At 47.9% G+C, this 27451-nt stretch overlaps 1 protein-coding gene across 1 annotated transcript in view; it reads left to right on the forward strand.

Moving 5' to 3' along the window:
• The window catches only part of LOC142576691 (glucose dehydrogenase [FAD, quinone]-like), a 178289-nt gene that overhangs the window by 84347 nt on the left and 66491 nt on the right, over positions 1-27451 (forward strand). The window contains exons 5-6 of the mRNA XM_075686922.1: positions 2411-2541; positions 9140-9307. Coding sequence (XP_075543037.1) covers positions 2411-2541; positions 9140-9307 — 299 coding nt within the window. The remainder of the gene's footprint in view (positions 1-2410; positions 2542-9139; positions 9308-27451) is intronic.

Raw genomic sequence — 27451 nt, forward strand, 5'->3', positions numbered from 1 at the left:
TTTTTTTAGAAGAAAAACGGAGAGATCGACCTGAGCTGATGTGCTATAATCTGCTACTCTGCACCGGTAAAGAGTTTGCCTGGAAGCATCAGGCTAAAGGAGCCAGGGGAGAGCAAATGCTGGTACAGGTGCGCGGTTATTATCGTTCAAATTCCTGTGACATCTCGTCGCTGCCATACCAGAGACAGTGTATGCAGTCTTTGTTTAGTTTTACAGAACAAGCAGAAAACGAAGGTAAGGAAGGTACTGCTGACCGCATTTTAGCTGTCTAGTTACATCTTCTGACACCTGAATGGCAGTCAGCATTGCGGGTAGTGCTGAGGGCCAAGACAAAAGAGAGGGTAGAGAATATAGAGTAGGAAGAGATGTGTGTACATACCACACAATGAGGTAAACATCCAAAGCAATAGTTCCCTTCTGTTGACACTTCGGCGAAGTGTCTGCAAGCCCCAACCCGCACACCGGCACCGCTTAGCTGATGTAGAACAGCCGGGATTCGAGGTCCGATTTTTCTAAAAGGGTTAGCACACTTTAGTTGCATATTGAAACTACCGTAGTGCCTCCTGGCCTGGTCACACTGTCCACTCGAAACGACTGCTGCAACAGTACAGGAATAGCTATTAACAGAAAAATTGCGCATTGATAATTTAATGGGGCCCTTCAATATGCTAAGCGAGATAAGTGTGAGAAACTATAAGGAGGAAGTATTTGGGCACGTTGCGAGATATTCCCAGTCTTCATGCCGTCAGCGTCACACTAACGCCGTCGTCATCTTCTGAATGCAGCAGTTAGCATGCACGCATTCGCGTCACACACCCGCAATTGTTTGACGTATACAAAAGCGTCGGTCCATCTGGTGAGGCTTTGCAGAACCCGGTATCGCGTAGAATACCTAGCTGCCTGCAAAACGCGTCACATAACATTGATTGTCACGGAACATGGATTCTTCAAGATAATTTCCTTCCGCATGGAAGAATATTGGAAGTATCTTAAGCTAATAGAGTGATACATTTTATTCTGCTATAAGTCAACAAGTCTCACGACGAGACAAATATTTAAGCACGGACACAGCCAGGTGTAATGCTAGTCCTTTTTTTAAGCATACTACCCGAGTCCATTAAACACGTTTTGTTCAATGATGGCACGCAGCCTGAGGGCCTGCTCTGGGAAAGTCAATTTGACTCGACAAAAACAAAGCAACAAATGAAAAAGTCAGTGAGAATCTGAGGAAAGCTAGTATAACAGAAGACAAATAACGTGTGCCCATACAAAACAAAATAATAAAAATGAAGGAATAGAAGCTGATACCATCCGCAATTATGCTCTTGGTTAGATGTTACAGCACATTCACTTCGAAAAGGCGCTTCTTTCTGGTTCAATCCTTGAACCAGGACTAATTTTTGCCAAGACAGGAGGGAGAGAAAAAAAGATGCAGACAAAGGCAGGAAGGTTAATCAGAGCTAGTTCCATGTTGCTACCCTGCAAGGGGGAAGGGAAAATAAAAAAAGAAAGGATGCAGAAGACGAGATAGAGAAGAGATTGGAAACTCAGATGGGGGCATTTGTAACTGGATGAAGCACTACAACATTTCTGTTTGGCAAAGGAATTTTAGTGCTTCAAAGTTTATGGTCGTAGTTTATATTTGATAAGACGCACGGGTTTATAACTGCTACCGTATAATAACAACAAAGGAAATAAGAAATAACAAACTAAGCAAAGCACTTCAGTATCTGCTCGTCCGGTAAGAATATGGTCATGGTGTCTACAAACACTCTAAGCAGAAACGTCTAGGCGAACAATTACCCTGACGCGTTCTTACGTTTCCAGGTTCAGTTGAAGTTGTAACAGTGACCAAATTGAGACATTGAAATGCACAACTGAGGCTACGTCATACTTCGAAACAGTCTGGAGAGCAATCGTTAGTCACAGTTTTATGTAATTATGCATAACAGGAATTGCGATCAGCTATTTCTTTTTCGCATTTGAATTTATGCTGATGCAAAATTAACATGACGGGCGAGAGATGCAAACACAGTGTTTGATAAAACTTCAATAACCAAGGTTAAATTGCCTTGGACATGCTTGCTGGCGTTTTAATAGGTGGATCTATCTTTGTCAGAGACGGGTGACATTCCAAACATGACAAGGCCGTCTCTGACAAACATAGGCCCACCTATCGAAACGTCGTCGAGCCTGTCTGGGGCACTTTAATCTCTGTTCGGCAGCTTCTATCCTGCTATTTATGATTATGGCGATGCTCTTGTAATGACGTCCGATAGCTCCTATAGCAGTATAGCCAAGTGATTCATTTTATCTGTCAAAACCTTTAGGTTTTGGAGAAAAAGCCACAGGCACTTCCGTCACTACTTTGCCAGTGCTGTTTGCTCGCCAACCCGCCATTTCTTCGCAGGCTTCATGGCTAACCAGTTCACCGTGCGGGGTAAAGAGCGCTGGTCGACGTCGAAGGCGTTTGTGTTGCCCATCTCTGGCAAGAAGGGACGCAAAAACCTCCACGTGTCGATATTCTCCAAGGTCACAAAGGTCAGTAATAGCCTTTTGAGTTCGTTATTTTAGTGGCAGACGAAAATAATTTATCGTTTCACGAAAAACATGTTAGTACTCCTAAGCGTTCCGCCAACCCGTTCGAGTTTGTTTGAGAAGAAAATTCACATTCCGCACGGAGGAGCACTAGGACAGAACCGAAGGCGGTCGCCACCGCCGTACTCTCCCGATTGCACGGCCCAGACTACCGGTCCCGCTTGCCCACGTGCTGTTTGTTGGAGGTTACATGGCCGAGGAGGGTGTGAAGGAAGCGTGCGACAGTGATCAGAGAAGGCTGGTGATTTGATGCACGCTCTCTATACCGCGCACCAAATGTTGAAGGTCACGTGATGATGTCCGCGCTGCTCATGTAACTGAGCGCATACGCCGCCCGTGCGCTGTCCTTCGAGGTCACCTGATCCATGGGTTCCAGGGCCATACAGGAAAGAAAACACCAAGAGGGATGCACGTGACCAGTGTGTTAGGAGGGAGTATGACGTCGTCATCATCATCAGCCTGTTTACGCCCACTGCAGGGCAAAGGCCTCTCCCATACTTCTCCAAATACCCCGGTCATGTACTAATTGTGGCCATGTTGTCCCTGCAAACTTTTTAATCTCATCCGCCCACCTAACTTTCTGCCGCCCTCTGCTACGCTTCCCTTCCCTTGGAATCCATTCCGTAACTCTTAATGACCATCGGTTATCTTCCCTCCTCATTACGTGTCCTGCCCATGCCCATTTCTTTTTCTTGATTTCAACTAAGATATCATTAACTCACGTTTGTTCCCTCACCCAATCAGCTCTTTTCTTTTCCCTTAACGTTACACCTATTATTCTTCTTTCCATAGCTCGTTACGTCGTCCTCAATTTAAGTAGAACCCTTTTCGTAAGCCTCCAGGTTTCTGCCCCGTACGTGAGTACTGGTGAGATACAGCTGTTATAAACTTTTCTCTTAGGGGATCATGGCAACCTGGTGTTCATGATCTGAGAATGCCTGCCAAACGCGCCCCAGCCCATTCTAATTCTGATTATTTCAGTCTCATGATCTGGATCCGCAGTCACTGCCTGTCCTAAGTAGATGTATTCCCCTACCACTTCCTTTGTCTCGCTACCTATCGTAAACTGCTGTTCTCTTCCGAGACTGTTAAACATTACTTTAGTTTTCTGCAAATTAATTTTCAGACCCACCCTTCGGCTTTGCCTCTCCAGGTCAGTGAGCATGCATTGCAGCTGTTCCCCTGAGTTACTAAGCAAGGCAATATCATCAGCGCAGCCTTATCCCCAATTCTTCCCAATCCAGGTCTCTTAATACCTCCTGTAAACAAGCTGTGAATAGCATTGGGGAGATCGTATCTCCATGCCTGACGCCTTTCTTTATTGGGATTTTGTTGCTTTCTTTATGGAGCACTACGGTGGCTGTGGAGCTGCTATAGATATCTTCCAGTATTTTTACATACGGCTCGTCTATACCCTGATTCCGTAATGCCTCAATGACTGCTGAGGTTTCGACTGAATCAAACGCTTTCTCGTAATCAATGAAAGCTATATATAAGGGTTGGTTATATTCTGCACATTTTTCTATCACCTGATTGATAGTGTGAATATGGTCTATTGTTGAGTAGCCTTTGCGGAATCCTGCCTGGTCCTTTGGTTGACGGAAGTCTAAGGCGTTCCTGATTCTATTTGCAATTACCTTAGTAAATACTTTGTAGGCAACGGACAGTAAGCTGATAGGTCTATAAGTTTTCAAGTCTTTGGCGTCCCCTTTCTTATGGATTAGGATTATGTTAGCGTTTTTCCAAGATTCCGGTAGGCTCGAAGTCATGAGGCATTGCATATACAGGGTGGACAGTTTCTCTAGAACAATCTGCCCACCATCCTTCAACAAATATGCTGTTACCTGATACTCCCCAGCTGCCTTCCCCTTTGCGTACCTCCCAAGGCTTTCTTTACTTCTTCCGGCGTTACCTGTGGGATTTCAAATTCCTCTAGACTATTCTTTCTTCCATCATCGTCGTGGGTGCCACTGGTACTGTATAAATCTCTATAGAACTTCTCAGCCACTTGCACTATCTCATCCATATTAGTAATGATATTGCCGCCTTTGTCTCTTAACGCATACATCTGATTCTTGCCAATTCCTAGTTTTTTCTTTACTGCTTTTAGGCTTCCTCCGTTCCTGAGAGCATGTTCAATTCTATCCATATTATACTTTCTTATGTCAGCTGTCTTACGCTTGTTGATTAACTTCGAAAGTTCTGCCAGTTCTATTCTAGCTGTAGGGTTAGAGGCTTTCATACATTGGCGTTTCTTGATCAGATCTTTCGTCTCCTTCGATAGCTTACTGGTATCCTGTCTAACGGAGTTACCACCCGCTTGTATGGCACACTCCTTAATGATGCCCACCAGATTGTCATTCATTGTTTCAACACTAAGGTCCTCTTCCTGAGTTAAAGCCGAATATCTGTTCTGTATTCTGTCGAAACCTCAGCAGTCATGCAGGCATTACGGAATCATGGTGTAGACGAGCTGTATGTAAAAATACTGAAAGATATCTATAGCGGCTCCACAGCCACCGTAGTCCTCCATAAAGCAAGCAACAAAATCCCAATAAAGAAAGGCGTCAGGCAGGGAGATACGATATCTCTAATCCTATTCACAGCGTGTTTACAGGAGGTATTCAGAGACCTGGATTGGGAAGAATTGGGGATAAAAGTTAATGGAGAATACCTTAGTAACTTGCGATTCGCTTATGATATTGCCTTGCTTAGTAACTCAGGGGACCAATTGCAATGCACGCTCACTGACCTGGAGAAGCAAAGCAGAAGAGTGGGTCTAGAAATTAATCTGCAGAAAACTAAAGTAATGCTTAACAGTCTTGGAAGAGAACAGCAATTTACAATAGGCAGCGAGGCACTGGAAGTCGTAAGGGAATACATCTACTTAGGGCAGGTAGTGACGGCGGATCCGGATCATGAGACGGAAATAATCAGAAGAATAAGAATGGGCTGGGGTGCGTTTGGCAGGCATTCTCAGATCATGAACAGCAGGTTGCCATTATCCCTCAAGAGAAAAGTATATAATAGCTGTGTCTTACCAGTACTCACCTACGGGGCAGAAACCTGGAGGCTTACGAAAAGGGCTCCACTCAAATTGAGGACGACGCAACGAGCTATGGAAAGAAGAATGATAGGTGTAACGTTAAGGGATAAGAAAAGAGCAGATTGGGTGAGGGAACAAAAGCGAGTTAATGACATCTTAGTTGAAATCAAGAAAAAGAAATGGGCATGGGCAGGACATGTAATGAGGAGGGAAGATAACCGATGGTCATTAAGGGTTACGACTGGATCCCAAGGGAAGGGAAGCGTAGCAGGGGGCGGCAGAAAGTTAGGTGGGCGGATGAGATTAAGAAGTTTGCAGGAATGGCATGGCCACAATTAGTACATGACCGGGGTTGTTGGGGAAGTATGGGAGGGGCCTTTGCCCTGCAGTGGGCGTAACCAGGCTGATGATGATGACGATGATGATGATGATGATGATCTTTTCTGTAGCTTGATCTGGAATTCCTCTATTTTCCCTCTTACCGCTAAGTCATTGATCGGCTTGTTATGTACCAGTTTCTTCCGTTCCCTCCTCAGGTCTAGGCTAATTCGAGTTCTTACCATCCTATGGTCACTGCAGCGCACCTTGCTGAGCACGTCCACATCATGTATGAAGCCAGGGTTAGCGCAGACTATGAAGTCTATTTCATTTCTAGTGCCGCCGTTCGGGCTCCTCCACGTCCACTTTCGGCTATCCCGCATGCGGAAGAAGGTATTCATTATCCGCATATTTTCTGTTCCGCAAACTCTACTAATAACTCTCCCCTGCTATTCCTAGTGCCTATGCCATATTCCCCCACTGCCCTGTCTCCAGCCTGCTTCTTGCCTACCTTGGCGTTGAAGTCGCCCATTAGTATAGTGTATTTTGTTTTCACTTTACGCATCGCCGATTCCACGTCTTCATAGAAGCTTTCGACTTCCTGGTCATCATGACTGGATGTAGGGGCGTAGACCTGTACAACCTTCATTTTGTACCTCTTATTAAGTTTCACAAGACCTGCCACCCTCTCGTTAATGATATAGAATTCCTATATTTTATCAGCTATATGACGTAAGGCATCAATGACGTAAGGCATAAATATTGCCCAAGGTCAATATCCTCTGACACGATTGTCTTCTTGCTGTTGCTAAGGGAGCCATGGCGAATGCGCGCATCACGCCTTGAACTATGGGGACCGTACGTGGTTGGTTCGTGGTGCGTTGAGTGCCGCTGGCCACTGGAGCTTTCTCCCGCACGGGCCGCTCGCTTTCTGCTCGCCACCTTTGACGCGTGCTCGGCTTCGATACCCAGAAACATTGCTGCCGTTGCAATGGCAACCCAGTAGCTCCACATCTTCTGCGCAATGGAGGCTATAGCAATACTAGAAGCAGGCTTCTCTGCACTGTTCGGTAGCCAGCAGAGGCCAGGCTTGCAAAGAACAAGTACGTAATAAGGATGAAATCACAGCAACGACAGCAACAACGCATCATGCAGTCCTGCTGTATTTCCACTTTTAGGGTAGCGTTCTTTACACGAGAATACGTAATAGTTTTCTGCCATTGTCCAAAGAAAGGGCGCACACCCTCGACTTGTTCTTTATTTATATTAACTGAAATAGCTGTCTGTACTTAGTATTCTGGAATAAATTTAGAACAGTTGAACAGTCAGCTATGAAATATAACGAATAAATTCTCTTGTTTTTATCTATGTTAATTTTATTTTCTTGTGCCATCCTTTTAAAACCTTTCTGTCCCCTCTCCATGGCATGCAGCATGTTAGCGACACGTGTAGTTATCTTTATCGGGCGACCACATTTCGCCGCCTAACAAATGTAACCGCACAGCGCGGGACGCGCCTGCATGTATCCGAAGTTTTTGGAAAGTTATCGATGCTTTTACCCGGCTGTCTGTTGTCGCCGAACCTTGTGTTATCTGATTTCATCGCGTGACGCGAATGGTGTAGAACTTTGTGGAAGGCACGCGGGTCCGAGCGATTAGTCTGGAACATTCGACGACTGCTGTATAAAAGCCGACACGCTTGACCCGCTGATCAGATTTTCGACGATCGCCGACTGTGTTCGCCGCTCTCGTTGTGCTTTAACTGTAGCCTGTTTTGTGGGCACAGGTTCGCCCAATAAAAGCTAGTTTTTGCCTTTCACAGTATTGCTACTGTGTTCTTTGACGTCACGACCACGTGACAATACTTTAATGCCTAAAAGCCGCTTTAAATTTATGTAAGTGCACACAGGCTGTATGTCTCTATCCGTTTCCCAGGTCGTTGTACTATTAGATGGTTTTACAGCGAAGCTGTCTATGGCTAAGCTCCGGAAAAATCGTGGCGGCGAACAGAAAACGCCTTGTGGCAAAACCAACTTTCTCGCGAATCCTCTGTAGCTCTCAATCTAATATAGGTACCTTGGAAAAAAAGTCATAGTGAATTTGGCAGCTAAGACGACTCTAGCATTACGTCGAGTTTTGTTTACTTTTCATCATTACGTGGTTCACAGTGAAGTCGTACATATTGTGGCATTCCCGTCTGCTGTCGCTACATGGGCTTCTACAGGAGGGAAACGGACAGCCCCGTGTTTTTCCGCTAAACTAAAGTTATTTAATCATTCCACGTTTTATTCAGTTAATTGACTGTCAAGTAGGCTCAATCGCAAATTACAAGCAAACGTATTTTATTTCGTGCACCCCTTTGGTCTGCGCCCCGGTCAACGCATATCGTCGGTCGCGTCGAGGCTCGGTTTGCCGGCGACCTGCGTCTAAACTTCGCTCCGCCGGCAACAACAGTGGCGTTGTAAAAGCCGGTAGCTCTGCGTACGTATGACGCAGTTCGTGACGCAGTGCGTGCCTGATAAGGAGACCAAGGGAAATACGATTTCGCTGCACCGTTCGCTATGGGAAGGCCACGCGTGATCCGTGCGCCTGAAGAATTTCGGGCCGGCAAAAACGTGTGCGAACACAATTGGCGCCACCATAGCAGCTTCGCTGGTCAACCGCCCTCACCGGGTCGAATGGCTCCTCGATTTGTTTTTCGATTGCATGTTATCCGCTCCACTGACTGGCAGGTTATGATGGTAACGAACCCAGACCGTCACCAAAATCAATACCTAAAGGAGGAATAAATGGACGTAGAATATAATTGGAAAGTAAATTACGGCATTGCCGTTCATAACTTTCACGTGACGCCGTGCACCGCGCCGCCATGCCCTCGCACAGTGCCAGTGCACGAGCATGGCGGCTACGATGACACCAGTGCGAGCCTTTACACTACAATGGGGCTTCTTGCTCTCGTGACACCTAGAGATCTAAAAATGACCACGTGTACAACCTCTAACCGTCGGCGATAACAGCTGTTTGAGTTTCAGGCGCCTCTCTCTCTCCCTTATTGCTGAGAACTAACAGCTGCGCTGAGCATGCATCACCGAATATGATAAGATCAATGCACCTTCATTATCTGTCTTAAAGTCCCTGCTGTTTACGCTGCCCTGTGTACGTGTCCGCTGCGGCGCAGATCCTGTTCGACGGAATGCGAGCGGTGGGCGTCACCTTCAAGAAGAACCAGCGCAAGCACACTGTTCGCGCAGCCAAGGAAATTATCATATCTGCAGGGGTCATCAACTCACCCAAGCTGCTCATGCTGTCGGGCGTTGGACCAAAGAAGCACCTCGAAGAGATGAACGTGCGTTTACTCCTTCTGTGACTTTATTGCAGAGCTCATGTTCACCTGTAAAGGCTAGAGCAAAGGTTGGTTTGATTTCGGTTATCTCGCGCGTGTCAGTTGAAAATACTTAAAAGGCTGGTTATCGTGGCCTAGCACTATTCAAGCAGTACATCTCTCCGTGCGGTGAATTTCTGTTTCAAAAAGCCACGATCTGCGTTGGACTAGGAATTTTTAACCACTTTTTTGTTTATTCATTATTTTCGACAATACATAGAATTGCCCCTGGGTCAAGACAAAAGGAGGTTACTGGGCTCTTGACAAATGCGAATAGACTTTTGGTGGTTCTTCAACGTGGGGACGTAAATCTAAGTATACGAGGATCTTTAAATTTAAATCGAAAAGCAGCTGCCACGGCCGGATCCGTGACCTCCGGCTTGGCAACAAGACGCCGTATATTGTATAACTTTATTGCCAATCTCGCTCCATTTAGAGTTGTCTTAATGAGGTGTCATTTTTGCTGATACTGCGACACATCTCGCTCCTTTACAACGTATCGCCCACCTAAACGTCACGAAATGAACTGTACTTGAAGAGAAACTTGGGCGAGTTGGTGGTGATTTAAGTTTCGGAAATTAACAGCGCAAAACAGACGAGCACGAAGGAAAAGAAGAACACGACACTGGCGCTTCAGTTGTGGGTCAGTGCCAGTGTCGTGTTCTTCTTTTCGTTCGCCCTCGTCAATTTTGCGCTGTTAATTTCCTAAACATCCCGGTTTAACATCCCGACGTATGCAAGCCACTTCCTTCAGTCCTTTCGGTATGTTGTCTAGTTGCCCCTTGTACAACCATTCCACGAACATCAGCGGACGCACCCTGGCTGCTGTTCTAGAGGAAAAAAATATTTGCTTAAACTCGTCCACTACAACGGCGTCTAGGCAGCGTCTGTTCAGCACATATGCGCCTGTTTTCAGGCTGAATCAGGCACGTACCCAGGGGGGACGCCCCCCCCCCCCAGGCCCGCCCAGGCCACCACTCTTCACACACATTCCTAAAGCGCCGACAAATCAATCTAGTCGATGGGCAACATTTTGCTGCCTTTTACAGCGAAAGCTGTATATGACTAACCTTCCGTAGTTGTTTTTTTCGGCTTCAGTCAAGAGAAAAGAATCATTATGTGGGTCGATTTTGGTGATAGTGAAGAAAGGGTGCAAACTCAATGGCACGTACCCCTGTGGGTTTGGGAACCTCTCCCTTAGCTGCTTGTCGGGCGCAAGTTCGCCCAATGTAAAGTGATTACAGTACCGTCACTCAACTGTGCGTTGCAGTTCTGGTGGAGGTGCGGGGTATGATTTCAAGCCCCTCTCGAGTCATAGAAAGGAGCCCGGACTCACGGCGACTCTGACCCATCGAGTTGACTCCTGTTCACCAACGCAGCAGTCGTCACCTACGTGGTGAGCCCCCCTGACCCCCCCCTCCCCCGAGTTTTTTCCCTTTGTCGGATTCTATCGGAGCATCAGCATCGGCTAGCGGAAACGCCACGGAGTTGACAACTGAAATCACGCCAACTCACATCGTAGTGAACTCGCTAATGACGCCAGAGCCTTTCTACGGCGACACCTTTGAAGACGCAGAGGACTGGCTGGAACGCTTTGTGCGCGTCGCTGAGATCAATTGATGGAACGGAGAGCGTTAGCTACGAAACGTTTACTTCGCGTTAGAGGACAGCGCACGAACGTGGTTTGAAAACCACGATGCGTCATTTGTGTCGTGGGATGCTTTCCGACGAGAGTTGCTTGCGACTTATCCGAGTACCAAGCGCAGGGAGAGGGCCGAAGCCGCCCTGGAGGCAAGAAACCAGCGGAAGAACGAAAGCGTGGCCATGTATGTAGACGACATGCCCCGCCTATTCCGCCGAGCTGATCCGAACATGAGCGAGGACAAGAAACTACGCCATCTAATGCGGGGCGTAAAACAAGAACTGTTCGCAGGGTTGGTTCGGAGACCACCGCGCACCGTCGCCGAGTTTCGTTCTGAGGCGACAACAACGGAAAGCACGTTGCAACAGCGATGAAGCATGTACAACCGGGAAATGAACATCACCTCTGTAGACGCAGCTCCAGCCGTCTTCCGAAACAGCGTGGAGGTCATACGGGAGCTCCTGCGATCTGTAGTTCTAGAAGAACTTCAGAGGCTACAGCTTAACCACAACGCTGACCTTCGCTGACAGATGTGGTTCGCGAAGAGGTCAGACAGGCGGTCCGGGAACCACAGCTGGGTGCGCAGCCCCAAGCGCCATTACTGCGCCAGCCGAGCGTCTCGTATGCCGATGTGCTGCGGCAAATTCCCGCACGTGCTGACGTCGCAGCCACTTCCTCTATGAATAGCTCGATGCCTCGAAATACGCTGCCGCCACCCGAAAGAAGATTTAATGAAGGCTGATGTATGGCGCACTCCTGAACGAATACCTCTCTGCTACCACTGCGGTGAGGCTGGCCACCTGTACAGAATGTTCCACTATGGCCAGGCAGGGCTTCGTGGTTTTCCGGTTAATCCACCTTGCCTTCGAAATGGTGAGCGTCCATATGAAATCGAAGAGTACCTGTGTACTCGTCAAAGCTCCTCATATGCCTGCCAGCAACGCCAACCTCGATCAACCGTGCCGCTGAGGCATCGGCCACCAAGCCCCACGTCCGCCATCAAGCTCCCCAAGACGCCGTTCACAGAGCCCGCGTCGGGAAAACTAGAGTCAGCGGCCTCGGGAGGTAAGGCCGCTGACTTTAGTTTGACTCTAGAAAAAGAAGAACCTCCATCGATGATTCCGAACGACAATGAATCACTCAGAAACCAGTGCCGTAAAAGCGACGTTGCTTCCGATTTACGTGTGTTCATTGACGGTTACGAAGTGAACGCGTTAGTGGATACAGTTGCAGATTTTACTCGGTAATAAGTAGCAAGCTCGCCAGGAAACTGAAGAAAGTGTAGACTCCTTGGAAAGGGCCTCAAGATTGCACCACGGGAGGACACCTGATCGACCTGACGGGCAAGTGCACGGCTAGAATAGGAATACGAGGCTTTACGTACGTCGCTAGCTTTATCGTGCTTTCAGAGTGCTCAATAGACTTGAATATTGACATGGCTTTCTTGCAGGATAATGGCGCTGTAACCAACTTGCGGAAATCGTGTTTCCTTTTCAACAAACCACGCTGTCGCAGCATTCTACACTGAAGAAAAATTCGATGCTCTTTACATTGCCGATGACGACGTGATGCTTCCTCCGAGATCCAGCGTCCGTCACAGTAAGATGCGACGCGTTCAGTGACTACGAAGGAATTGCAAGCAGCAACACCAGTCTCCTACTCGAAAAAGGGATCTGCATGGCAAGAGGGCTTGTCCAGCTGCGTGGTGGATGTGCCAACGTTTTCCTCGGTAATTTTGGAAATGAGGTGCACTATGTCGCGAAGGGAATTGTTATTGCCAGCCTTAATAAGTTCGTCCAAGGTACAGATCTCAGCATTCCAGGGACTTCACCATCGAATTTCCAAGACGTGGATTCTGTCCTCTCAGCCATCGACATCGAACCAGGTCTATCGCCCAGACAGAGGGAGCAAATAAAGACCCTCGTAGGAGACTTCACCGAATGTTTTGCAATGTCATCCATAGTCCGGCGCACATCTATGGCCAAACATCGGATAGTTGTCGACGAATCAGGGAAGCCTATTTCCCAGCGTCCCTACCGAGTGTCACCAAAAGAGAGAGAAGCCATCGGATCGGAAGTCAAGTTAAGGAAATGCTAGAAGACGATGTAATTCATCATCATCATCATCATCATCATCATCATCATCATCATCATCATCAGCCTAGTTACGCCCACTGCAGGGCAAAGGCCTCTCCCATACTTCTCCAACTACCCCGGTCATGTACTAATTGTGGCCATGTTGTCCCTGCAAACGTCTTAATTTCATCCGCCCACCTAACTTTCTGCCGCCCTCTGCTACGCTTCCCTTCCCTTGGAATCCAGTCCGTAACCCTTAATGACCATCGGTTATCTTCCCTCCTCATTACATGTCCTGCCCATGCCCATTTCTTTTTCTTGATTTCAACTAAGATGTCGTTTACCCGCGTTTGTTGCCTCACCCAATCTGCTCTTTTCTTATCCCTTAACGTTACACCCATCATTCTTCTTTCTATAGCTCGTTGCGTCGTCCTCAATTTCAGCAGAACCCTTTTCGTAAGCCTCCAGGTTTCAGCCCCATATGTGAGTACTGGTAACACACAGCTGTTATACACTTTCCTTTTGAGGGATAGTGGCAACCTGCTGTTCATGATTTGAGAATGCCTGCCAAACGCACCCCAGCCCATTCTTATTCTTCTGGTTATTTCAGTCTCCTGATCCGGATGCGTGGTCACCACCTGCCCTAAGTAGATGTATTCCCTTACCACTTCCAGTGCTTCGCTACCTATCGTAAACTGCTGTTCTCTTCCGAGACTGTTAAACAATACTTTAGTTTTCTGCAGATTAATTTTCAGACCCACCCTTCTGCTTTGCCTCTCCAGGTCAGTGAGCATGCATTGCAATTGGTCTCCTGAGTTACTAAGCAAGGCAATATCATCAGCGAATCGGAAGTTGCTAAGGTATTCTCCATCAACTTTTATCCCCAATTCTTCCCACTCCAGGCCTCTGAATAACTCCTGTAAACATGCTGTGAATAGCATTGGAGATATCGTATCTCCCTGTCTGACGCCTTTCTTTATAGGGATTTTGTTGCTTTCTTTGTGGAGGACTACGGTGGCTGTGGAGCCGCTAAAGATATCTTCCAGTATTTTTAAGTATGGCTCATCTACACCCTGATTCCGTAATGCCTCCATGACTGCTGAGGTTTCGACTGAATCAAACGCTTTCTCGTAATCAATGAAAGCTATATATAAGGGTTGGTTATATTCTACACATTTCTCTATCACTTGATTGACAGTGTGAATATGGTCTATTGTTGAGTAGCCTTTACGGAATCCTGCCTGGTCCTTTGGTTGACAGAAGTCTAAGGTGTTCCTGATTCTATTTGCGATTACCTTAGTAAATACTTTGTAGGCAACGGACAGTAAGCTGATCAGTCTATAATTTTTCAAGTCTTTGGCGTCCCCTTTCTTATGGATTAGGATTATGTTAGCGTTCTTCCAAGATTCCGGTACGCTCGAGGTTATGAGGCATTGCGTATACAGGGTGGCCAGTTTCTCTAGAACAATCTGACCACCATCCTTCAACAAATCTGCTGTTACCGGATCCTCCCCAGCTGCCTTCCCCCTTTGCATAGCTCCTAAGGCTTTCTTTACTTCTTCTGGCGTTACCTGTGGGATTTCGAATTCCTCTAGGCTATTCTCTCTTCCACTATCGTCGTGGGTGCCACTGGTACTGTATAAATATCTATAGAACTCCTCAGCCACTTGAACTATCTCATCCACATTAGTAACGATATTGCCGGCTTTGTCTCTTAACGCACACATCTGATTCTTGCCTACTCCTAGTTTCTTCTTCACTGTTTTTAGGCTTCCTCCGTTCCTGAGAGCCTGTTCAATTCTATCCATATGATAGTTTATGATGTCCGCTGTCTTACGCTTGTTGATTAACTTAGAAAGTTCTGCCAGATCTATTCTAGCTGTAGGGTTAGAGGCTTTCATACATTGGCGTTTCTTGATCAGATCTTTCGTCTCCTGCGATAGCTTTCTGGTTTCCTGTATAACGGCGTTACCACCGACTTCTATTGCGCACTCCTTAATGATGCCCATGAGATTGTCGTTCATTGCTGCAACACTAAGGTCCTCTTCCTGAGTTAAAGCCGAGTACCTGTTCTGTAGCTTGATCCGGAATTCCTCTAGTTTCCCTCTTACCGCTAACTCATTGATTGGCTTCTTGTGTACCAGTTTCTTCCGTTCCCTCCTCAAGTCTAGGCTAATTCGAGTTCTTACCATCCTATGGTCACTGCAGCGTACCTTGCCGAGCACGTCTACATCTTGTATGATGCCAGGGTTCGCGCAGAGTATGAAGTCGATTTCATTTCTAGTCTCACCATTCGGGCTCCTCCACGTCCACTTTCGACTAACCCGCATGCGGAAAAAGGTGTTCGTTATCCGCATATTATTCTGTTCTGCAAACTCTACTAATAATTCTCCTCTGCTATTCCTAGAGCCTATGCCATATTCCCCCACTGACTTGTCTCCAGCCTGCTTCTTGCCTACCCTGGCATTGAAGTGGCCCATCAGTATAGGGTATTTTGTTTTGACTTTACCCATCGCCGATTCCACGTCTTCATAAAAGCTTTCCACTTCCTGGTCATCATGACTGCATGTAGGGGCATAGACTTGTACCACCTTCAATTTGTACCTCTTATTAAGTTTCACAACAAGACCTGCCATCCTCTCGTTAATGCTATAGAATTCCTGTATGTTACCAGCTATTTCCTTATTAATCAGGAATCCTTCTCCTAGTTCTCGTCTCTCTGCTGAGCCCCGGTAACACAGAACATGCCCGCTTTTTAGCACTGTATATGCTTCTTTTGTCCTCCTAACCTCACTGAGCCCTATTATATCCCATTTACTACCCTCTAATTCCTCCAATAACACTGCTAGACTCGCCTCACTAGATAGCGTTCTAACGTTAAACGTTGCCAGGTTCAGATTCCAATGGCGGCCTGTCCGGAGCCAGGTATTCTTAGCACCCTCTGCAGCGTCACAGATCTGACCGCCGCCGTGGTCAGTTGCTTCGCGGCTGCTGGGGACTGAGGGCCGGGGTTTGATTGTTGTATTCATATAGGAGGTTGTGGCCAAGTACTGCACCAGGGTGGCCAATCCTGCTCTGGTGAGAGAGTGCGTTACCGGTTCTGGTCACCGGGATCAGGCCGCACTCCAGGCCTGTTTGTGCAATTTTCTCAACACACGTTTTTTTTGTATTTTCCGGTGGAGAATTGCGCGGCACCGGGATTTGAATCACGGTCCTCTTGCACTGGAGACGGATACTCTACCGTCCCCGCAGGAGTTAAATTAAAAATTGGATTATGGGGTTTTGCGTGACAAAACCACTTTCTGATTATGCACGCCGTAGTGGAGGACTCCGAAAATTTCGACCACCTGGGGTTCTTTAACGTGCACCAAATTCTAAGTACACGGGTGTTTTCGCATTTCGCCCCCATCGAAATGCGGCCACCGTGGCCGGGGTCCGATCCCGCGACCTCGTGCTCAGCAGTCTAACACCATAACCACTGAGCAACCACGGCGGGTCCCGCAGGAGTTGTACGCCTCATTTAACCTACAGTGGTGCCCTATTTGATCAGTCAAGGTGGGCCAATCTGAGCTCGGTTATACCGCATGGATGGCACTCGGCTAGAGAACCTGGTATTTATGACCTGCACATGTGTGGCCACACATGTAATTCAGCCGTCGGCAAGTCCGCGGGCCTCGCCTGTGGTACTTGTAAATAAAAAGGACCAGACCTTGCGCTTCTGCATTGATTACCGAAAGCTGAACGCCGTCACAAAGCGGGATGTGTAGCCACTTCCAAGAATCGATGACACTCTAGATAAACTACTAGATGCCAAATTCTTTTCCTCCCTGGACTTCAAAAGCTGCTACTGGCAAATAGAAGTGGACGAACGCGATCGCGAAAAAGACGGCGTTTATGACGCCAGACGGACTGTACGAGTTCAAAGTGCTTCCATTCGGCCTTTGTTCCGCGCTTGCCACATTTCAGCGGATTATGGACACTGTGCTCACCGGTCTGAAATGGCAAACCTGTCTCGTTTATGTTGACGATGTCGTGATTTTTTCTACCACCTTCGAGCAGCACATAGAACGACTGCGGGCTGTGATGAAACTTATTAGCTCAGCAGGTCTGACGATAAAACCCCAGAAATGTCATTTCGGCTTTCGCGAGCTTCTATGCCTCGGCCATGTTGTCAGTTCAGAAGGCATTGGCCCGGATCCTGAGAAGACTGCGGCAGTGGAAAAATTTCTGAAACCAACCAACAAAAGGGCTGTACGCGATTCTTAGGACTTTGCGCCTACTACAGACGCTTAATCAAAAATTTTTTCAAGGATCGCCGAACCACTAACGCGGCTAACTAAAGAAGACAGGCCTTTCATCTTGTTGAATGAGCAGGAGAATGCTTTCAATGAGCTCCGAAATCGTCTTCAGAACCACCCAGTTCTTGCTCATTTTGACGAGAAAGCTGAAACTGATATTCACACAGACGCAAGCAATTTAGGCCTCGGTGCCGCCCTCATTCAGTGGCAAAATGGAGAGAAACGAGTCATTACGTAGCTAGTCGAACACTTTCGAAGACTCAGGTGAACTACTCAGTGACAGAAAAAGAATGCCTTGTGGTGATATGGGCCATCAGCAAGCTTAGACCACACTTATATGGCCGACCATTCCGAGCTATCAGCAACCATCATTCGTTGGGCTTGCTGGCGAATCTCAAAGACCCATCTGGACGGCTAGAAAGATTGAGTCCACGGCTGCAGGAATATGATTTAACGGTCGTATACAAGTCCGGTCACAAACACAGTGATGCTGATTGCTTGTCACGTGCACCGATTGAATACAGGGAATCTACGGTTAGGGAAAAATAGACAGAATTGCCTGTTCCAAGGAGATGTGACAACATCGCAAATGGCTCAGCATCAGCGATCTGACGCGGAGTTACGCCTGCTCATTGGTTACCTAGGAGGACACCCTGTCGACAATCCACGAGCTTTCGTCCGCAGCTTGTCATCGTTCGTCCTGAGAAATAATGTCCTGTAGAAAAGAAATTTGAACATACTTCAGAGACACTTCTGCTCGTCGTACCTTCAAAATTACGACTCGAGATATTGGAAGCATGCCACGACGATCCATCAGCAGGACATTTAGGAGTGAGCAGAACACTCGCGCTCATCCGTATGAAGTATTACTGGCCAAAGTTATTCTATGTTATTCTATGTTAATTCTATGCAACACTACGTAAGAATCTGCCGGGACTGCCAAAGACATAAAATACTGCCATTCAAGCCAGCAGGTCTCCTAAAACCGATACATCCACCGGAAACTCCATTCACACAAGTGGGAATGGACTTACTTGCCCCCTTTCCCACATCATGATCAGGAAAGCGTTGGATCGTAGTTACAACTGACTACCTAACTTGATATGCCGAAACAGGGTCTTTTGTCAAGAGAACGGCCAGTGAGGTAGCTGATTTCTTTTTGTCACTAATATAGTACTACGGCATGGCGCTCCTAAAGTTCTCGTCACCGACCGAGGAACCATATTTACTGCCCATTTTACACAGTCCATTATGAAATTGACACACTACAGTCACCGAAAAACCACCCCATATCATCCGCAGACAAATGGACTAACTGAACGACTCAACAGAACCCTCGCTGATATCTTGTCAATATACGTAGACATGGAGCACCGAACATGGAACAGTATACTACCATACGCAACGTTCGCGTACAATACGGCTGTGCAAGGGACCACTCAAATGACACCTTTCTAACTCGTTTTTGGCCAGACCATCACCACAATTTTAGATGCCATGCTACCTGTAGATGAGACCTCCGAAAATGACAATAACGTCAGCGACTTCACACAAAGAGCTGAAGAAGCACGGCAGCTGGCGCGACACCGAATTCAGCAGCAACAGCAAACCGATGCGGACCGATACAAGTTGCGACGAAGAGACGGCCAGTATGCGCCTGGAGACAAAGTATGGGTGTGGACTCCCGTGTGGATGCGCGGCCTATCCGAGAAGCTTCTTCGTCGTTATTTTGGCCCGTATAGGATAATTCGCCGAATTAGTCCCTTGAAGTCCCTTGAACTACGAAGTTGCTCCAGAAGGTCAAGTAACCTCATCACGACGACGGCATCGGACAGAAATCGTCTATGTCGTCCGAATGAAACCGTACTGCAACAGACAATAACTGTTTCCGCTTCCAATCATTGTGAATGGAAGTCTAGAAACCACCGCCTTCTGTATGAGCATCGGGACGATGCACTCTTGGAAGGGGGACAATGGCACAAGATGATTCCAAATTACGCGCGCCAGCCGCTTCCTGCGCCCGTCCATTTGTTTACTGCTAGCTGCGAAAGATAGCGGCAGTGAAGCGGGCAACACGAGCTCGCAAGGCACGTGCACTTGAAGCAACATGTCATCAGTGCGGGACACGAGGGAAGAAGAGGTGTAGGATGCTTGCGAAAAGACTGTGGACGTCGTAGTGAGGCTCTCGCTTAGCTGTTTGTCTGGCACAAGTTCGCCCAACGTAAAGTGATTAAAGTACCGTCACTCAACTGTCCGTCACAATATACAATATTAGTCAGTGTAGTTAAGATGGCTGACCACCAACAACACGCAGCAGAAACCGTCCCGCAATCTTTTTCTTCCTCTTTCTTCTTTCATCCTCCGTAACAGGACCCCCGGTTAGTGAAGCGCCATCTGTGAGCATGGTAGGCGAATAATTGCGCGCGAAGTATGGCTTCAGCCGCGAAACGTGGACGACGTCGACAGGCGTCGGACTTAAGGATGGATCAAACCCGTATCGGCGAAATCTCGTAATTTACGTCGTTAACTTGACGTAGGACTTCATAAGGCCGTTTGTAGTGAGAGAGAAGCTTCTGGGAGAGGCCAACCCGACGAAATGGTGACCAAAGCAGGTGACCAAGCTCCAGGCGCGAACTAAACATCGCGATTTCACTAGTCATAACGCTATTTCTGTATATGCTGCGCGGCTAATAAACGAGATAGGGCGACTTGACGTGCCATGTGAGCGCGATCAATGAGAACACGAGCGTACCCAGTTGCAACACGTGGCACCGAAGGGAGGATGGTGTCAAACGACAATGTGGGGTCGCGACCATACAAAAGATAAAAGGGCGAATATCTTGTGATGTCATGTCGGGACGAGTTATACGCGAACGTCATGTAGACCAGCGTGGCGTCCCAGTCGCCGTGATCATTCGAGACTTACATCGACAACATTTCTGTGATTGTTCAGTAGAGATGTTCCGTAAAACAGTTCGTTTGTGGGTGGTAGGCGCTGGACAGCTTGTGCTCAGTGGCACAAGAGCGGAGGAGGTCGTCGACAACTCGAGACAAGAACGAGCGGCCGCGGTCTGCAAGTAACAGTCGAGGTGCACCGTGGTGGAGAATCATGTCGTGTTGGAGAAGATCGGTGACGTCTGTTGCGAAACTAGTCGGCAACGCCTTTGTTATCGCGTAGCAGGTCGCGTAACCAGTAGCGACGGCGATCCACTTATTCCCTCTAGTCGTACGTCGTCGGAAAAGGGCCAAGCAGGTCAAGGCCTACGCGAAAGAACAGTTTAGAGGGAACTTCAATTGGATAGAGCCGTCCGACAGGTGGCAGGGGAGGTCTCTGGCGGCGCTGACACAATTCGGAAATTGCGACATAACGACGCACGGAGCGGTAGAGACCCGGCAAGAAGAACCGGCGTCGTGCGCAGTCGTATGTACGCAAAACTCCTAAGTGTCGCGCCGTCGCGGCATTGTGAAGTTTTCGAGAGCGACAGATCGCAGATGACGAGGAAGGACAAGGAACAACTCAGGGTCGTCAGGGTTGATACTGCGGCGGTAGAGAATGCCGTCGTGAAGCACGAGCATGCGGCACGTGCCCTCAGTACTGCAACATTGCACCCCGGCGATGATGAAAGGTAAGGCTGCGTCGCGTTGTTGTTCAGCGCGCATGTCGATCATGTCAGTAAAAGGCATCACGCAGGTCACCGGATCATGCGCAGCAGGATCCGGTGACATGCGTGATGCCCAGCGCCCAGCAGCCCAGCGACCAAGCCGTCCTGTCGGGTCCCGGAGGGAAGACAGCCATCAGAGTGCGTGGTGGTCTGTAAGGACCGAAAATGTGCGGCCGTTCAAATATGGCCGGAACTTGGCGACAGCCCAAACTAAAGCCAAGCACTCCCGCGAGGTGATGGAGTAATTTCTCTTGGCAGGTGACAGCAGGCGGCTGGCGTAAGCTATCACGCACTCGGTACCATTCTGTTGTTGGGCGAGAACAGCACCGATGCCATGGCGGTTTGCGTCAGTGTGGACTTCGGTCGGTGCAGATGGATCAAAGTGGGCAAGTATGGGAGGGGTGGTCAGAAACCCGATGACAGCGGCAGACGCACGAGCCTGCTCCGGGACCCATCAGAATGGCGTGTTCTTCTTTAGAAGATCTGTCAAAGGCCGAGCAATGTCGGTGAAGTTTTTGATGAAACGGCAAAAGTAAGAATACAGATCAACGAAGCAGCGCAAGTCAGAAGCAGAACGTGGCACAGGGAAACTGTGTACGGCGCGAACTTTTTCAGGACCTGGTTGGACACCGGATGCGTCAACGAGGTGTCCAATGTAATCTGACGGTGCCTGAATTGACACTTAGTGGAGTTCAGTTGAAGACCGGCTTTTCGGAAGACAGAAAGAACTGCAGCGAGTCGGGTAAGTTGGCTGCCGAACGTGGGAGGAAAAAGAATAACATTGTCAAGGTAACAAAAACAGGTGGTCCATTTGTAGCCTCGCAGAAGAGAGCCTATCATACGTTCAAATGTCGCAGGAGCATTGCATAGGACAATGGGCATGACTTTGAACTGATATAAGCCACCCGGCATGATGAAGGTCGTCTTCTCGCGGTCCATTTTATCAACTGAAATCTGCCACTAGCCTGATCGAATATTGATGGATGAGAAGTATTTAGCTCCGTGCAAGCAGTCCAAGGCGTCATCGATGCGTGGTAGTGGGTAGACGTCATTGCGCGTGATCTTGTTTAAGTGGCGATAATCGATGCAAAAACGCCAAGTACCATCTTTGTCTTTCACAAGGACGACAGGCAAAGAACAAGGGCTGACTGATGGCTCAATGACCCCTTTGCGGAGCATTTTGTCCACTTCTGATTCGATGATTTGACGATCAGCATGCGATACACCATAGGGACGCCGACGAATAGGATTAGTATCTCCAGTGTTTATACGGTTGTGAACAAGCGATGTTGGGCCTAAAGGCCTGTCTCCGAAATAAAAGGTGTCACTGTACGACTCAAGCAGGAGTCGTACATCTGTGGCCTGTGGAGAGGTGAGGTCAGGCGCAATCATTTTCGCGAAGTCTTCCGTTAAGGAACCAGAGCTGTCAGCTGCAATTGGCGCTAAGAAGCCAATCTCGGCATTCAGACACTCAATGTCAAATTCGGAACCACTAGAAACACTGGCCAAGAACATGCCGGCCGGAATCACTTGAGGGCACAAGCTGAAATTCAGAAGCGGTAGAGCGTCGTCGTTGTTAGTAACAGTGACCAGCTTATGCGGAACAGCAACGTTCCGGTTCAAAAGGACGTCGATGATGGGGCGAAGCACATATTCCCTGTCAGGAACCTGTGGCTGGGCGGTCAAAGTGACGTAAGTAACTGACTCGGGTGACAGACGCACATCGTGAAGCGAGCACAACTGCGGTGGGGCAGTGCTTGGAGAGTTCCAACCTAAGAACGCCAGTCGCGCAGTTGATGAGAGCAGAATGAGTGGATAAAAAATCCAATCCAAGGATAACGTGGTGAGGGCAGTTGTCGATCACAGCAAAGAGAACAGAAGTAGGGTGGCTGGCTATAATTAAACGCGCAGTACACATTCCAAGAACAACCAGCACGCCGCGTCGGCCACACGAAGCGCTCGGGCAGCAGCTGGGGTGAGGACCTTCTTTAAACGTCTACGTGGCCTAGCACTCTTCACATGACGTGGGCTCCAGTGTCGACGATTGCTTGGACAGGTACACCGTCTATTTTAACCTCAATTACACTTGTGAGTTAAAGCCGAATACCTGTTCTGTAGCTTGATCCGGAATTCCCCTATTTTCCCTTTTACCGTTAACTCATTGATCGGCTTCTTATGTACCAGTTTCTTCCGTTCCCTCCTCAAGTCTAGGCTAATTCGAGATCTTACCATCCTATGGTAAGATCTCGCAGCAGTCTTTCAGCGCACCCTGCCTAGCACGTCCACATCTTCTATGATGCCAGAGTACGAAGTCTTTTCATTTGTAGTCTCGCCATTCGGGCTCCTCCACGTCCCCTTTCGGTTATCCCGCTTGCGGAAGAAGGTATTCATTATCCGCAAATTATTCCGTTTAGCAAACTCTGCTAATAACTCTCCCCTGCTATTCCTATAACCTATGCCATACCCTATAACGTTTTCTCGAGCCTACTTCTTGCCTAGCCTGGCATTGGAGTCACCCATCAGTATAGTGTATTTTGTTATGACTTAACCCATCGCCGATTCCACATCTTCATAGAACCTTTCAACTTGCTGGCCATCATGACCGGATGTAGGCGCGTAGAATTGTATGACCTTCAATTTTTACCTCTTCCTAAGTTTCACCACAAGATCTGCCACCCTCTCATTAATGCTATAGAATTACTGTTTGTTACCAGCTATATCCTTAATAATCTAGAATCCAACTCCTAGTTCTCGTCTCTCCGCTATGCCCCGGTATCACAGGGCGTGCCCGCTTTTTAGCACTTTATACGCTTTATTTGTCCTCCAAACCTCACGGAGGCCTATTACATCCCATGTAATTCCCGCTAATTCCTCCAATAGCACTGCTAGACTCTCCTCGCTAGAGAACGTTCTAGCGTTAAATGTTACCAGATTACGATTCCAAAGGCGGCCTGTCCGGTCTCCAGAGTTACTAGCACCCTCTGCTGCGTCACAGATCTGACCACCGCCGTGGTCAGTTTCTTCGCAGCTGCTGGGGACTGAGAGCCGGGGTTTGATTGTTGTATTCATATAGGAGGTTTCGGGCAAGTACTGCGCCAGGGTGGGCCAATCCTGCTCTGGTGAGGATTACCAGAAATCGTTTAATTCAATCGAAAACTCAGCAGTCATGCAACCAATACGGAATTAGGGTGTAGACGAGCCGTATGTAAAAATACTGGAAGATATCTATAGCGGCTCCACAGCAACCGTAGTCCTCTGTAAAGAAAGCAACAAAATTTCAATAATGATGGGCGTCAGGCAGGGAGATATGATCTCCCCAATCCTATTCACAGCATGTTGACAAGACGTATTCAGAGACCTGGATTGAGAATTGGAGATAAGAGTTAGTGGAGAATACCTTAGAAACTTGCGAGTCGCTTATGATATTGCCTTGCTTAGTAACTCGGGGGACGAATTCCAATGCCTGCTCACTGACCTGGACAGGCAAAGTAGAAGGGTGGGTCTAAAAATTAATCTGCAGAAAAATAAAGTAAAGTTTAACAGTCTCGGAAGAGAAGAGCAGTTTACGATGGGTATCGAGCGCTGGAAGTGGTAAGGGCATCTACTTAGGGCAGGTATTGACCGCGGATCCGCATCATGAGGCTGAAATAATCAAAAGAATAAAAATAGGCTGGAGTGCGTTTGGCAGGCATTCTCAGATCATGACCAGCAGGTTGCCATCATCCCTCAAGAGAAAAGTGTATAACAGCTGTGTCTTACCAATACACACCTACGCGGCCGAAACCAGGAGGCTTACGAAAAGGGTTCTACTTAAATTGAATACGACGCAACGAGCTGTGGAAAGAGGAATGATGGGCGTAACGTCAAGGGGGGGGGATAAGAAGAGAGCAGATTGGGTGAAGGAACAAACGCGAGTTCATGACATCTTAGTTGAAATCACGAAAAAGAAATGGGCATGGGCAGGGCATGTAATGAGGAGGGAAGGTAACCGGTGGTCATTCAGGGTTACGGACTGGATTCCAAGAGAAGGGAAGCGTAGCAGGGGGCGGCAGGAAGGTGCGCGGATGAGAATAAGAATGTTGCAGGGCAACATGCCCACAATTAGCGCATGACAGGGGTAGTTGGAGAAGTATGGAAGAGGCCCTTGCGCTGCAGTGGGCGTAGTCAGGCTGAGAATTATTATTATTATTATTATTATTATTATTATTATTATTATTATTATTATTATTATTATTATTATTATTATTATTATTATTATTATTATTATTATTATTATTACCCTTCTTCTTGTGGGCACAGACAGAGTATTTGCTAAGGCAATGCAGCACCACCTCCGAAGGCTGCATTTCTTAGTTTTCCGAAAGGATGCGGCCAAAAGCCACAGGGGGTGAAAGGCGACGTGTTTGCGGTGAACGAGACTGCTGTCTGTGCGGCGATGGTGAGCGACTGTACCACGTGTTCCTAGCAGAGTTGTCGGCGCTGTTAGACACAGGGGTGGGCGGAACATTGCGGGCATTTCCGTCAAAACGACTCAGGTTGGCCGGCATGCGAGGTGTTGAGGGCCACGAGTTGCGACAGTATCGGGCGACACGACCAATGCGGCGACAGCTGAAACATATCGACTCGTAATCCACAGTTCTCCGCTCACTCGGGTTGTGATGACGCGGAGAGAAGCGTCGGGGTGGAGCCAAAATTTCAGAAGGCCGTTCGTTGGCTCTGGGGTTGGCGACACCACAGACAGAACGCAAGCCAATGTTTTCAAGTTCCTGGCCACGATTGCTTTTACGAGGGGAACTGAAGAAGTGGCTAGCATCAGGGCTACGTGAACAGAAAGCTTCCGGCGCCATCGCATCCAGCTCACGTTGAACGATTCGCGCCACGTCCTCTGATGGCAACGTATGCTGCTGTGCGGGTTGATCTTCACACGTCGACGTTGCGGCAGTATTGGGAAGTCTGGCGAAAGGCTGCAAGACGTGTCGGCTTTTGGCCTGCTCGAATTGTCGGCACTCTCTGATGATAGCATCAACTGTAGAGCAGCTCTTGCACATGAGCAGATTAAATGCGTCGTCAGCAATGCCCTTAAGCACGTGCCCGACCTTCTCAGCTTCTGTCATGTGATCGGCTTTACGACAAAGTGCCAGCACGTCCTGAATGTACGAGACATAGGACTCCGTGGAGGATTGGGCATGGGAGGCCAGTTCCTGCTTTGCGACAATTTTACGGCAGGCTGGTTTGCCAAACAACTCTATCAACTTCTCTTTGCATTGGTCCCAGCTGGTTAGCTCCTCTTCGTGGTTTTGGTACCACACCTTCGCTGTGCCTCTTAGGTAGAACAACAGGTTAGCTAGCGTAAGCGTAGGGTCCCATCTGTTGATTCCACTCACGAGTTCGTACATGGCCACCCACTCTTCAACATCGCCGCAATCGGTCCCGCAGAAGGTTGCATGATCCTTGGGTTGCACAACCACAACCGAAGGTGACAGCGACGTAGCTGGCGACGGTGACGTAGGAGGTGGCAAGGACATTGATCCCGCGTGCTAACCGTCGTTCATGTTTCGGACGGTGGTGAGACGTCCACTGCGGAGCTCCATTTTCAGCCGTGGTATCCCGCAGTGCTCACCAATATGTTACGGGGATGTTGGGAGTATAGAAGATTGTACTTACAATACATATACAAGATGAGTCAGAGTAGTTATGATAGCTGACCACCAACAACACGCAGCAGCCAGCGTCCCGCGATCTTCTTCTTCCTTTCTCTTCTTTCATCCTTCTGTAACAATATCGTTAATAAAAATCGGACCCCTCGGTTAGCCCTCTTTCTTCTCGTTCTTACATAACGAACGTCTCCAATTCTGCAACATTGATGCCTTCAGGTAGCATGTGCGGGTTTATTGACCAGTTGCCTTCACCCAGGAAGATCACGTACTCGTGACGCCTGTGGTAGAAAGGATGTTCCACATCCTCCGCCAAGGTTTGTGAGTTGCGGCGCTGGCTAGCGCTCCCAGGGTTAGTTCTATTATAGTAACACACAAATACCCCAGAAAGTGGATTAGAAGACGGCGTCGCGGAAGCTCAATTGGTTAGAGCATCGCAAGCGTTATGTGAAGACATGGGATCATTCCCCACCCGCGGCAAGTTGCTTTCGCATCCACTTTCATTGCCATTAATTTGTTTTTTATTTCGTTTATTAAGCACAAGTAATGTCCCCCTATGTTGTCCTTGGTGTCAGTGTTTGTTGGCGTCTTATGATATCAGCAATGAAAATCAGGCCCTTCAGTTAAACCCCTTTCTTGTTTATATATATATATATATATATATATATATATATATATATATATATATATATATATATATATATATATATATATATATATATATATATATACACGCGGAGTATTTCAGCGAACACTTTCAAATTTTTTTAAAGGTTG

Source organism: Dermacentor variabilis, chromosome 3, assembly GCF_050947875.1.
Source record: "Dermacentor variabilis isolate Ectoservices chromosome 3, ASM5094787v1, whole genome shotgun sequence".
In the NCBI taxonomy this organism is placed as follows: Eukaryota; Metazoa; Arthropoda; class Arachnida; order Ixodida; family Ixodidae; genus Dermacentor; species Dermacentor variabilis.